This window comes from Colias croceus, chromosome 4 (genome assembly GCF_905220415.1).
Source record: "Colias croceus chromosome 4, ilColCroc2.1".
NCBI lineage: Eukaryota > Metazoa > Arthropoda > Insecta > Lepidoptera > Pieridae > Colias > Colias croceus.
In genome coordinates, this window is record NC_059540.1 from 6999317 (window position 1) to 7014243 (window position 14927).

The 14927-nt window shown below is 33.7% G+C and overlaps 2 protein-coding genes across 2 annotated transcripts; both read left to right on the forward strand.

Annotated features, from left to right (window-relative positions):
* Positions 1-1845: 1845 nt before the first annotated feature.
* On the forward strand, positions 1846-11387 carry LOC123691186 (vigilin). Its single transcript, XM_045635471.1, has 17 exons — positions 1846-1889; positions 1968-2034; positions 3883-4150; positions 4240-4455; positions 4528-4734; positions 4963-5178; positions 5288-5471; positions 5626-5756; positions 5843-6026; positions 6104-7060; positions 7451-7737; positions 7918-8163; positions 8508-8645; positions 8732-8826; positions 8908-9121; positions 9283-9495; positions 9747-11387. Exons 3-17 carry the CDS (start codon positions 3929-3931, stop codon positions 9990-9992), a joined length of 3756 nt encoding a protein of 1251 aa, XP_045491427.1. The 5' UTR covers positions 1846-1889; positions 1968-2034; positions 3883-3928; the 3' UTR covers positions 9993-11387.
* A 1904-nt stretch (positions 11388-13291) lies between these two features.
* LOC123691187 (phosphatidylinositol N-acetylglucosaminyltransferase subunit P) lies at positions 13292-14603 on the forward strand. Its single transcript, XM_045635472.1, has 3 exons — positions 13292-13551; positions 13763-13885; positions 13987-14603. The coding sequence occupies exon 3, from the start codon at positions 14107-14109 to the stop codon at positions 14584-14586; it is 480 nt and encodes a 159-aa protein (XP_045491428.1). The 5' UTR covers positions 13292-13551; positions 13763-13885; positions 13987-14106; the 3' UTR covers positions 14587-14603.
* Positions 14604-14927: the final 324 nt, after the last annotated feature.

The window sequence follows — 14927 nt, forward strand, 5'->3', positions numbered from 1 at the left end:
CTACTCAGATCTTCTTTTTAAACGCGTTGCTTCGACGGGTCAATTTCAAGCCAAAATCATCAAAGAAAAACTGTTTATAATAAACGCCTTGCACAAATTTCAGCTAACTTTACAAAGTTTATTTTTCAAAAGGTATTTTTTTTCTGGGTCGTAATCCTCAGTAATTTTACCCTTGATGGGCACATATATTTCTTTTTATTTTACTTTTTGGAAAGCTGAAATACCTAAAACAAAAAATATGAGGTAAGTTAAAAAAGTATAAATTTCAATGTAAAAACGAACAATCTTATAACTACATGTGAGTGCAATACCGATGTCGAGTGTTGTTTCATTACTAGTAAAAATCTTGAAAATGGTGTTCTAAATTTCATCATAATATTGTTATTACAATATATTCTCTTCACTATCCATAAAAACTCGTCATCATGGTTACCTTACTTGTTAATTTTGTTTATTGAAAACTTTTTTAAAAATGATAAAGTATTAGGAAAATAACAAATTTAACATGACTGCTTTCTAAAATAATGCAAAATTTTACAATTTTTGCCATTGAAATGATTCTAAACAGGTAAATGCAGGAGTATTGAGGAATATTGTAAATAACGTAAATATACACTTGCCTGTGAAATTCTATGCCAGAATTTGGTGTCCAAACACTTCTGCAATTTTTCTCAATGCAATACATTATTTATATTCGGAAAATATTTATTAAATACGCAACAATATTAACTTAAATATTCGAAGCGACGCAATTTTTTTGACACTTATGCCATATTGTCAAAGTGAGAGTTGCTACAATTTTATTATGGTAACTACCCATAATCAGGGAGTATCACTTTTTAATAATTGGTCCAGATACTTATTTTATTTAGCATAAATAATAATTGTCTCATCCAACAATGCTTCTGAATGACGTTGTTGGCAATTTATCAACAAACTCATGTACAAAAACTAACCTTTTGCACAGAATATTACGGCATACATAGTAGCCTTGGGAAAACTTCGTATTAACAGTGGCAATACCAAGTTAGGTGCGAAAGTGATAAAACACAACAATTTTCTTGTTACACGTCAAATGTTCATACCGAAATCTCCAGTGTATAAGATATAAGCTTCTTGCTTGCTACCAAAATTTTGACATTTTCGCAGATAATATAGACTTTATATTTTATTCGTTACGATCTTGGTTACGATTATTATCTCGATGGCAATTCTTCCTATTAATCCAATTAAATATATTTGTAATCTGTCTACTTCTATAAATTTTCTTATTGTTGAACTAGCTTTCCGCCCGCATCTTCGCCCGCGTTTTCAAAGAAAAACTATGCGGTAGTTCCCGTTCCGCTGGGATTTCCGGGATAAAACCTATCCTATGTGTTAATCCAAGTTACCCTCTATATGTGTGCTAAATTTCATCGTAATCGGTTCAGTAGATAGTATTTGCGTGAAAGAGTAACAAACACACACGCATCCAAACAAACTTTCGCATAATTATAATATTGTAGTAGGATAGGTAGGATAGAATATAAGTAGGACTTCGACTTCATATTTTTTGTCATTTATTTATTCACCACATACAAGTCTATTTGCCATGTAACAAAATTATGTTTTTACATTTATTTATAACATTAAATAGCTTGTTTTAATAATGTTTTGTTTTATTTTTCACAAATATTAACATCATTATCTTAGTCTTATAATATACACAGTAGTGTTATGAAAAACTTCATAATAAGATAATGTAGAGCTAATGAGCTAAGTGTAGAGCTTTAATGTACTTCGATAAAATCACGATAAAATTTATTAATATGACTCTATGTTGTTTATGGTATACTAGAGACTATTCAAAATTCTATTCTTTATGTTCTCTCTGATCGCGGCTGCGCTAGGTACGTCTGTGTTTAGATTAGCAAATATTTCAGATTTTTTTATTCAATATCAATATTTTATTATAATTTTGTCTTCAGGAAGAAGAATATCTGATCCTGGCGTGTCAAGGATAAACGTTTTGGTTGATTAGCTACAGTACATACGGTAAATATTGATACATTTCATACACACAAGTTCCACGTCAAATGTGTTGGAGGTGACACGTATTATCACGATTTGGATTGCCGATCCTGTATGAATTTATTTTAACTAAAATACTCATGATTTATGTTTATAAACATTAAAAAGGTATGATTGATGGTCGTATGTCTTTTATGTTTAAATCTTTGTTACTAAAATTCACAATAAATTATAATACTTATTTAATATACATTAATTCCATAATCCATGTTTGAGGCAAACGTTTCCCTAAAATTAGTCCTAAAAAACTAAATAAATACTTATGAATAACAACTCTTTTAAACACCTTTCACGTTTAATGTTAAAATTTTTTAATAACAGGGCTATGTTGGTACATGTGTTACATATTAACTGGTGTTCCTTACATTCTAAAGCCATTAAGTATTGTTTCAATTTCGTTCTAATAAGATTTCTTTTTATGTCACATTAATATTAAACTTTATAATATGATATCACAAGATTTTGCATGCAATTTATCTAAAAAAATTAGAGGTGCATAAGAGTACATTTTTTTATTTTAAAACTATGTATCAAACTTACATACTTTTCCATAATCTATATACCTATATAAAAATGAAACCCATTTTCCTTGGTCATAGCATCACGCGTGAATGGATGAACAGATTAATTCTTTTTTTATTATATTCCTTGAAGTACGAGGAAGGTTCTTATGTAGAGAAAACGTAAATATGTACCACGGGCGAAGCCGGACGGACCGCTAGTTAATAATAAAATTCATTTATTTCCTCCCACAATCAATACTGAATAAATCACAAAATATAAACATTAGTTTTACATTCTTAGCGTAGTTCATAATTTCATGTAAACTTATTAAAAATATATCTATGTGGATTATATAGGAACCTGATTGAGTTTAGAAATTGAAGATGGATGTGAAAAGTACTTAGAATTTGTATTTGCGCATAATTATTATAGTTTTATTAAAGAAAAATACTTCAATTTTGGATGTAGTAATATTTTTAAGTACACTCTTATGGCCTATTCAAATCAGAGAGTTGTCTGCTACCAACATGGGTATCAGTACACATCGGGATACTGATACCTACAGCTATAGCAGATACCACTCCGGGTTGAACAGGCCTTTAATCAGTTACAAATGTCAAAATAACTACTCTTAATGTGAATACATAAATCTCAATTCTCAAGGCAAATTGGGAGTGCACTGTTTACATGGAGGTTTGTCATCACACTATCCAAATGAAATTGCACTATAAAAAAATTTGGTGTACTTAAAATTTACATGATTACCAAAATGATTAGCATTTTAAATTGAATACTGTCATAAAGTAATACTTATAATACCTATAAATTTTTGTTTCAAACACCCTTCCATTGTGTAAAAGTTGTGAATAAGTCACCCTCATATAGAAAACTAGCTTCCGCCCACGACTTTGTACGTGCATCCCCGTTTTTCCCCTCCGTTATGACATCTACCTGCATGCCAAATTTCAGCCCGATACGTCCAGTGGTTTGGGCTGTGCGATGATAGATCACTATATCAGTCACCTTTGAGTTTTATATATAATATATAGAAAATATGTACCTATGTAGTTAGAAGTCCTTAAAGATATTGTTATCTTAATTCTTAATAGAAGGTGAATTTTTTTAATTCGCCTACTTTTATTTGTCATGACCTTCAATAGTATTAACAAATAAAATTTCAATGTAAATTAATGAAACACTGAAAGAAATAATAACTATAAAATCGTTTATACAACACCTGTTTAAACAAGTTACAGGCCTTTTCAATTGTATAATTAAATTTACATTTTAATTGAAATTGCCTTTTAGTACTGTAACGACTTGGCGCGGACAAGGACTGCTGGAGGGGACGAAAATGATGCATCAGCAATCCATGATGGTTGGAGATATGATACCCGTACACTCTGAAATACCTGTGCATAATAATGATGACATGAACAATGTGGCGTTTGAAAACAACAGTTCCTACGCCTATGATGATCTTTTTCCTGCCTTGCCTCACTCACAGCCACCTGTACAACGCAACATTCAACAAGTTTCCAATAAACTGCGTGTTGGCTCTTCTCTGCACACTCAGGTATGAAATATTATATGTATTACATTAAATTTGTTATATGTTATAGTTATATTAGCAAAGAGAGCTATATGATGTTATTTCATTATTAGGTGTTCCATGTACCTTATGAAGAAAGAAAATTGGATAATGCCAATACTTTCGGAGAAGGCGAATCTTTAAGGACCTGTCAAGCCATCACCAAAGATACTGGAGCTCATATTGAGATATCTACTAGCAAGGATGGAAGCCTTACATTCTTAATTACTGGAAAACATAGTGCTGTACTTGATGCAAGACGTCTTATTTTAACTCATTTTCAACAACAGGTAATTTTTTTACATGAAGTCATATTTTGGTACTCAAGAGAAATATCTGAATAACACAATCCAATTTTACAGGCAAGCAAGCAAATCAATATTCCAAAAGAGCATTACCGCTGGATCCTAGGAAAACAAGGGCAAAGAATGAAGAATTTAGAGAAATCTACTGCTACTAAAATTAGTGTACCTAGCATTGCGGACAACAGTGAGATTATCACCATCACTGGTACTAAGGAGGGGATTGAAAAGGCAGAACATGAGATTAGAGTTCTCTCTGAAGAACAGGTAAATTTTAATTAAAAAATATATATATGATGCTATCATGAAGTTAATAATATAAAAATAGGTATATATTGTTCTTAAATTAATAACCTAATTAAAATTTGTTGTGTTGCCTAAATGTCTAAATATATATTATGTATATCTAAAACGGACGGGAACTTATTGTACACTTATAATAAATGAAAAATGAAATACAAAATCAATTATAATAAATAAAAAATGTATTTTTAGTCGCGGAAAGCATTGGAACGTGTTACCATACCGAAGATCTACCATCCATTCATCCATGGGCCACATGGGAAACGTGCGGAGCAAATTACCGAGGAAACGGGAGCGCGCATTCACATCCCGCCCGCGTCCACGCAGAGCGACGAAATCGTTATCGCAGGGGAGAAGAATGGCGTATTGGCCGCTAAAGCACAAGTTGAGCAGATTTATGAAGAGATGGTAATATTTCTTTTTATAAACACATATTATTATATAAAATGTATTTTTATTATTACAGAGACTTGTCTTATGATGAATTAATTATAATCATGATTACTTGCTATTTTAGTCTAAGAAATGCTCCACGGTACGAGTGGAAGTACCAAAATCGCAACATAAGTATGTGGTTGGTGCCCGCGGATTAACTATTCAGGAAATATTGAAAGAAACTGGTGTATCTGTAGAAATGCCACCTCCTGATTCTCCTACAGGAACAATTACCCTCCATGGACCACATAATAAGATTGGATTAGGTAAATTAATTTATTCATTGTTTCTTTTAATTTAATATTGCAATATATAATTAATAAAATAAAATTAAATAAAGGATTTGAATATTTTAGAAATTCATTTTAACATTATCCTTTAATATTGTAAGATGACATTATTTCGATAATTGTTTTTTAGCGCTATCTAAGGTTTGTGAAAAGGCCAATTCTGTAAAAACCGCAACCGTAGATGCACCAACTTGGATTCATAAGTACATAATTGGCAAAAATGGCTCCAACATTAAGAAGATTACCCAAGATTTCTCAAAGGTAAAAACTAGCTAATGACCAACTTGTTTCTTTTGTATGAAGTGTGATCGTACTGAATTTATTTTAATAAATGAATTGTTCATTAGGTGCATGTTGATATAACACATTCAGAAGACAAAGTTAAAATTGATGGACCCCCAGAAGAAGTGGAACGTGCCCAAGTGGAATTGGATGAGTTTGTCAAAAATTTACTTGCAACACTTACTTATGTAGAGTTGTCCGTTGATCCTAAGTTCTTTAAGCATATTATTGGCAAGAGTGGATCAAACAGTAAGTTGAGAATTATTTTGGTTGAAATATGTATATTCCCTATATTGTATGGTTTCTAATCATATGTTTACTTTTAGTTAACAGACTGAAGGAAGAGACTGGTGTAGTTATTAATATTATTGAAAATGAAGGAACCAATGTGATTCGCATAGAAGGTAGCCATCAAGGAGTAGCTGATGCAGAAAGGGAATTAAGAGATATGGTAATGAAATTGGAAAACGAAAGGACAAAAGAGGTCTATGTTGATCATAGGTACATTAAATCCTTGATTGGGGTGAAAGGTGAAAAGATAAGAGAAATTCGCGAAAAGTTTGAACGAGTACTTATATCACTCCCAGACCAGGGACAGAAGAGGAGTCCTATTAAATTAAGAGGACCACAGGAAGATATTGAAAAATGTGAGAAATTCTTACATAAATTAATGAAAGAAATTGCAGAATCTTCATATGTACAAGAAGTGCCTATTTTCAAGCAGTTCCATAAGTTTATCATTGGAAAGGGTGGTGCAAATCTAAGAAAAATTCGGGATGAAACCCAGACTGTTATTGATCTGCCTGCTGAGGGTGATGATAGTGATGTAATTACTGTTCGAGGTAAACGGGAGAATGTCGAAGATGCTGTGAAGAGGATACAACAAATTCACAATGAAAAAGCCAATATTGTAACTGAAGAAGTAACTATTGCTCCTAAATACTACAATTCCTTAATTGGTGCTGGTGGAAAACTTATCCATTCCATTATGGAGGAATGTGGCGGCGTACTTATTAAATTCCCTCCAGCTGATAGCGATAGTGACAAAGTAATAATCAGGGGCCCTATTGAAGATGTTGAAAAAGCTAAACAACAACTATTAGCACATGCTTCACAACGAGAACTAACTTCGCACACGGCCACTGTACGAGCGAAGCCCGAACACCATAAATTCCTTATTGGAAAGAATGGTGCTAACATCAAAAAAATTCGAGAGCAAACTGGCGCCCGAATCGTTTTCCCCACAGAAAAAGATGAAGATAAGGAAGCCATTTTCATAATTGGTAAATACTTGTACAATTATTAAGTTTGGTAACCAAATTTGTTACTATAACAATAATTGTTACCCCAATATATTTTTTACTTTGATAAAATTACAATAATAACTTCATACCTAGTACATAATTATATTAATTGATAACTTTTAGTCTCATGTTGCTATCTACTCACTATCACAATCCATTGATTTTTAAATAAACGTAAAAAAGGTTATCACTATATCTTGCACTTGTACAAAATGTTGTCGTAATCATATTGTATTTGAATGTGTTAAAAATGGTGTATTGTATTTTCTAGATATGTATAATATCATTAAAATACAACGTCACTGAGTATTGTTAGTTCTTTGTGCCCTATATTATGATTTGAGATTATACAATAAAATATGTGACTAGGTCGCGAAGATCAAGTGGAGGCAGCGCGCAAGCAGTTGGAAACAGCAGTTTCAGACATTAGCAATGTGTCGGAAGGCGAGATGTCTGTGGACCCGCGCCACCACCGGCACTTCGTGGCGCGACGCGGGGAGGTGCTGCGCCGCATCGCCGACGAGTGCGGCGGCGTGCAGATATCCTTCCCTCGCCAGGGAGTGGCCAGCGACCGGGTTGTACTCAAGGGCCCTAAGGAATGTATTGAAGCGGCCAAGATCCGAATCAACGAAATTATTGAAGATTTGGAAGCAAAGGTTTGTATTCTTATTAAACTTTTAAACTTTATCAAATTTACATTTTGTTAAAAGATAATTGAAAAAAATATACATAATATTAAGTACTCAGAAGTGATCTTTTCTATCAATAAATATTATATGACACAAAAGAAAAACTCATTGATCTGATTATAAAAACAAACATTTTCATTTTGACAGGTTACAATTGAGTGCATTATACCACAAAAACATCATAGAACAGTAATGGGCGCGTCTGGTGCTAAAGTAAAGGACATAACTGCGGAATTTGATGTGCAAATTAAGTTCCCAGACCGAGACCCAACTAAGGGTGCTGACATTCCAGTGAGAAATGATGAGAGCTCTGAACCTGGGCCTAATGATATTATTAAAATAACAGGTCGCCCCAAAAACTGTGAAGATGCTAAAAAAGCTCTGCTTGATCAGGTAAGATTCATAAATAAAAATTAGTCTGCATTCAGTGACTTATTTTGAAATTCACTGTTTTCATACAAAAAAAGGAATATTTATATACAAACTAGGTTTCCGCCCGCGCAGTCAAAGAAAAACCCGCATAATACCCGTTCCCGTGGGATTTCCGGGATTGCGACATTTTCCCGGGATAAAAAGTAGCCTATGTCCTTTCTCGGGTATCAAAATATCTCCATACCACATTTCATGAAAATTGGTTCAGTAGTTTAGTCGTGATTGAGTAACAGACAGACAGACAGACAGAGTTACTTTCGCATTTATAATATTAGTTTGGATATAAACTGAGGAAAATTTTGTAGGTTCCAATTACCATTGATGTTGAAGTGCCAAATGACTTGCATAGACTGCTGGCTGGTCAAAAGAGGAGAGACTTGATGCAGACCTATGATGTACATATCTTGATGCCGCCTAATGATGAAGTTACTGATATTGTCAAGGTACATATAATTTTTTTTGATCAAATATTTATAAAATATTGAAGTACCTTAATTGTAGAAAATATATCATCACTTGTTATTAACAGGTGACTGGCACCCCAACTAATGTTGAAAGAGCCAAACAAGCTCTTACTGAGAAAATTGTGGAAATGGAACAAGAGAAAGAAGACCGATTACTCAGGTATAACTCTCGAAAATTCTGTGTGTTTGTAGTAAAATAAATATTTAGGACAATGTAAAATTTAATTCCCTTTTTTTATAGATCATTTGAGTTGAAATTCGAAGTTGACCCTGAATACCATCCTCTTGTTATTGGTAAGGGTGGATCAGTGATTTCAAGGATTCGTGCTGATTTTGGAGTACAAATTAACTTGCCAAAGCGCGGAGAACCCGACGCGAACATTATTACCATACAGGGATATGAAGATAAGGCTATACAAGCTAAAGAAGCCATTATGGCTATTGTGCATCAATTGGTTAGTTTGGTTTTATTTCATTTTACAATGTTAATAAGTGTTTATTATTACTGCATATATAAAGTAACTTCAAAACAAAATAACTCTCTTTTTTGTTTATATTACAATTTTAAAACCATGCAATCTAATATTAATACATACTTTTTTTAATAATTTTATAGGATAACCAATATAGAGAGGAGGTAGAAATTGACCCTCGCGTTCACAGACGACTTATTGGTCTCAAAGGCAAAAATATTCGTCGTATTATGGATGATTTCAAAGTTGACATTCGTTTCCCGAAGCAGGGCGATGACAATATCGTCATTATAGCTGGAGAAGAGAACAATGTTCTCGATGCTAAAGATCATCTATTGATATTAGCAGAGGAATATGTAAGTAGATTTTTTTAAATTCATATGTCGTTAAAATACTTAAATTCTATGAATTGCATGCTGGATATATTTCACAATTTTTGTTAAAAAAATTAAGTGTTGTTTCAGTAGTGGAATTCTGCCCGATGTAGGCATTATTATTTAATTGTTTTCCATCCTGATCAATCGCAGGCGCACTCAGCGGGTGCTAGTTCGTTAAATTCACACGCATCGTAACCGTCGTTAATCGCATACATGAAATAATATTCCAGTTGCAAGACGTAGTGGAGCGCTACCAGCGGCCGGCGGCGCCGTCGCTCGCGGACTTCGGCGAGGTGCTGAGCGGCGAGAGCGCGAGCAACGCGCCGCCGTCCACCGGCTTCGTGGTGAAGGGCGGGCCGTGGGAGCAGCGCGCGCCCGACACGGCGTCCACGCACGAGTTCCCCACCATGCCGGGCGGCCCGCGCGCCGCCAACCCGCCCGCCAGCGCGCCGCCCGCCTGGGGCCCGCGCCGCTAACCGGCCGACACCCCGCCGCTACCGTAGCCCCGCCGCAGCAGTGCGGTCCACGTGTCTCGGGGGAATTCAGATGAGATACGGCGGTATTGTACCCGTTTCAGTTTAATATACTCCTTCAAGGTCATATCTTCACGTAGAATGGACGGAAAAACAACTTACTCTTCTAGAAATTAGAATATGTATGTCATAATATAATTATTGCTTTCATTTTGTCTTTGTTAGAAGGCCTTGATATCATATTTAAATATATTATGTTTTTTAATTCTATTTCCGCATGAATTCTCTTTTTTATTTCTCGTATTTTTTTTTGTGTAACATACTAGTTTTCCTCACTTTTTATTATTGGGTCTACTGTTGATAGACAAACATAATATTCGCTTAAAGGTAGGGTTACGGTTGCGAATGCAAACATCGACGTTACATTGTCGAGATCACGATGGGCCTTATGTCTTCCCGCCCACACGAGCTCTGTACACACGTTAACCACTCTGGAGAAACCATCACTTTTTATGGTCTCTGTTTTACAAAAATGACTTCAATTTCATCGAATAATCAACGTAAGGCTGACGTGTGTAAATAGCTTGAATACGCTATGGTCTTTTGATCAAGCCTAACATACAATATATAACATACAATTTTATAAACTCACTTTATTGCGAAACTGTAATTATTAACTTTAAATGATAATAATGATCGTAATTACCTGTTATCTTTATTTACGTTCCATAATAAGTTTTTCTCAATATTATTACGCCTTGTTCTGTGTTCAATAAAATGTCACTATTTCAGCACGATTCAAATCTACAACATGATGTATAATAGATTGTTTACTGTGCCGAATTACGCCATACCCCGTTGTATTTTGTTTTATGTTTAGTTAAAATATAGATGTAATTTATGATTTTATAATATATGCCATTATTTGAGATGTTTATCATGATGGTTTGATTGATGCATATGCATAATAAATATTTTAATATATTATGGAAATATATGATAATGTTATATTTAATAATAATATCATGAATAAATAATGTTAATGTGGTTAAATATCAAAATTATAAATCATGATTCGAATTATATTTGCTTGTATTCAAGGAATCCTGGATAATTGTATTCACGACCCATGACTTCAAATTTTTATGAATTAATTTTAATGTGATGTGGAATATTCATAATATATTTAACCACGTTACGTACACGATATTTGTCATGTACTTATTGGACGAAATAAATGTAATGGAATAGATTTACATATATCATGTTTTTTTATGTTTTTAGAGCATTGCCTAATACAATGGATTGATAAATCATAAGACAAGAATTAATATTTTTACAAAGTAATTTGTACATAGATAATTGTGTTTGAAATATTAATAAAAACTTTTACATAAATTTGGTTCGAGTTTATCATTTCTTATCACACCCTTTTGTGCCCACAGAGAAAGTAGTTCTGCGGTCAAGGTAAAAAAAAACAATGTTTTTCCAAAACAATTCCAAGAAGCTTCATTCCTTCCTTCATCCCTTTCACACCAACTTGCCAAGTTAGGTGTGAAAGGGACAAAAAAACAACCAGACGTCATTCAAGGTCATACCTTCCCGTGACAAGTCAACGTTCATAGTGCAATCTCCAGTGTATTAGATATAAGCTTCTTGGGTGATTCACTGTGATTCACAAATGAGACACCATCGACTACAGGATGTTTTTAGGCCGGCCGCAAAGTGTAAGAATATTTCTGTCAGAAAATTTTGGACGCCCGTCGACACCACACCGCACACGTTTAGTTCGCGGTGGGCCGGCAGCATAGTAAGTTATAGTCTTGGGTTTACAAAAAGTAACAAAAATAATTAGTAACCGATTACTTATTATTTTTTTGAAGTGAAACTTTTTTATCGGGGTTGGAAAAAAATTTGTAACATTTTTTCGTTACGCGTGACATTTTTCCGTTACGCGCCATCTTGTTCTTATCCCTACCACGCGTGATTCGACGTACTTCTATAAGGTTGAATGAAGAATATAGTAAATTATTTTTTTGAAAAATAAGGTCTTAAAGAAGTTTCACTTCTTACGTGTGTACACGCACACATTATTTTTTATTTACGTTATCGTTCTACTATAAGTTAGTAAATAAAAATAAAATGAAACGTCTTTACTGGGTTTATCCACTCAGTTGCAGAAGATTGCATGACAGCCAATTTCACATGAAACATGGAATACCTAAATTTCATGATCAATTATTTTTCGTTTGTCAATTTCCATAATCAAATCTTCCATTTCTGCACTATCTGTCAACTGTGATTTCTGTCATCTTGTCTTGCCGTGCAAAGTAAACGCGTGCATCCTCCATGGCGTCCGTTCAATATGGTTCAATACACGTTCAATATCTGATGGAAATTTCTGAAAGATGTTCGGGGTCTACACAAAATGTATAAAGGCACCCCCTTCCGAATTTCTCATCAAAAAAATTCTGACGGCCGATCGTTTGCATCCGGCACTCATCAGAAGCGGACGTCAGACACGTCAGAATTCTGATCTAAGAGCATTAAAAATATTCGATGCGATCGACATGCGGGGGCCTTAACTACAACAAAAAACATGAAAAGAGCGCGTCCGGCGGGCGTCAGAAATTTTCTGACAGAAAAATTCTTACAATGTTTAGCCGCAAGTTAGCCGCCCTAAAAGTATTTAGCATCTGAAATTCAGAAGTCAGGATGGTTTGAGTCACGAGTCCGGAGTCGATAAAATTTTGTAATTATGCGCATTATTCCACAGAGCAAGTAATTGCATGAATAATTGTACTAGTCTTGCTAGTTTCCTCTTTCTACGCTTGCAATGTACACAGAGCAAGTATGGCAATGTATAGACCAGTTATAATAATGTTCTCTGTGATATAGACTATCACTTGCTCTGTGTAGAGTGAGACTCATAGGACCTTGCATAGGACCGTAGTAGATCTGTGCATAGGACCATAGGTGTCAACTGCAAGAAGCTTTTATCTAATACACTGGAGATTGCACTATGAACGTTGACTTGTCACGGGAAGGTATGACCTTGAATGACGCCTGGGTGTTCCTTCATCCCTTTCACACCAACTTGCCAAGTTAGGTGTGAAAGGGACAAAAACAACCAGGCGTCATTCAAGGTCATACCTTCCCGTGACTTGTCAACGTTCATAGTGCAATCTCCAGTGTCTGTGAGTTAGTTTATGCTTCTTGGGTGTCAATTTCAAATTTGACGTTCAATGTTTAATGTCATCATTCCGATTGTATGTGATGATTTGTGAAATGTGAACGTGAACCCATTATTTTAGAAACTATGTTCATAATTTAATTGGGAGAATTGAATCAGAAAAAAAAAATATTAATTTTACTTTTGTACGAAGAATTGTAAGAAATTTTATGAGAAAGCATCAATTAATATTAGACAGAGTACATACAATATTCATAATATTTATTTTGATATTTTAAAAACAGACAACAGTCCATAGAAATAGACAATAAATATATTATTAAGTTCGATAAAATATGTACTAGTTATGGCAGAAGAAAATAAAAAAGTGTAAGTAACTTTTATAGATTTAGTCTGCTCACACACTAAAATTAACCAAAAATACTATATTGTCTAAAACATATTCATTTTAATTTTAGACAAACACTTTATACTTTATATATATTAAGCTCCTTGTTTAAATTTATATTAGTTATAATATATTTTATGAACAAGTATAGTGTTTATGACATTACACTAGGTATATTCCTTTTTATTAAAGGTATTTAACTATACCGTTCCCGACTTCTGATGATGCACAATTGGCTTATGAAGTATTGAATGTAGATAAGGAATTAAAAGGTGTAGAACGAAATATTTCTACTGATAAAGCCAATCTCATTGTGTAAGTATAACCTTTATTTTGTAAACAAGTAATAAAATAGTTAACTATGTAAAAGGTATGAATATTGTGATACTTACAGATATATTTCTTAATATTTACAGAAATTTTGAAAGCAGTGACTTTAAAAGATTACGGGTAACAGTGAATGGATTTCTACAAAATGTAATTTTAGTGACAAAAACTATGGGAATGTTCAATGGTAACTAATATATACAGACAAGATGCCAGAACATACACCAGCACCAACACCTGCAAGATCATTGTATGGCTTTTTTATGTATTTGTTTAGTAAAACATTTTTGACAGTATATTGTCTATGGGCTATAATTCCAGATCAATATTTATATCATTTAAATATTTACTACTTCCCCCAAAAATATTGGTCAACAGCAGTTCCAATTCAATGTCTGGTAGCATTGACATTATTTGCTTTCATTATCTATCCTAGTGCTAATTTAATATTGACATGCCCAATTGACAGTAAAAGCACTATTTGTGATAAATTTAGCAGTACTCATTGTAACAATAATAAAAACCGTGAGTGTAAACCAACCTTTTGTATATGTACAAATGAAAAAAAATGTATGAAAAATCATTACTCTGCTTCGCCTCAAGAGTACGAAGAAAATACTGTAAATCAATTGCATGATATTGATATGCGATATGTGTGTAAAAAGTTATATCTATTTGATTCAAAATAAAACTTTGTTATAATTTACGTTTGTTATTATTATGTTTCCCAAAGATAAAAAGCGCACTGCAGTGAATAAAGATACAGAAAAACTAGTAATTAATTATAACAAAAGGCTAACATAACTGCGTTTAGAACAACTGACTTCAAACTTGCACTTGCAAAAATGCCCATAAAATAAAAACTACTGGGCCTATCTGATTAAATTTTTATGGGACCAATTCGACACCATCCCGCATCGATCAAAAGAATCACGTAAATCGGTTCAGAAACCTCGGAGTAATCGGTGTACATACATAAAAAAAAACATACCGGCCGAATTGATAACCTCCTCCTTTTTTTGAAGTCGGT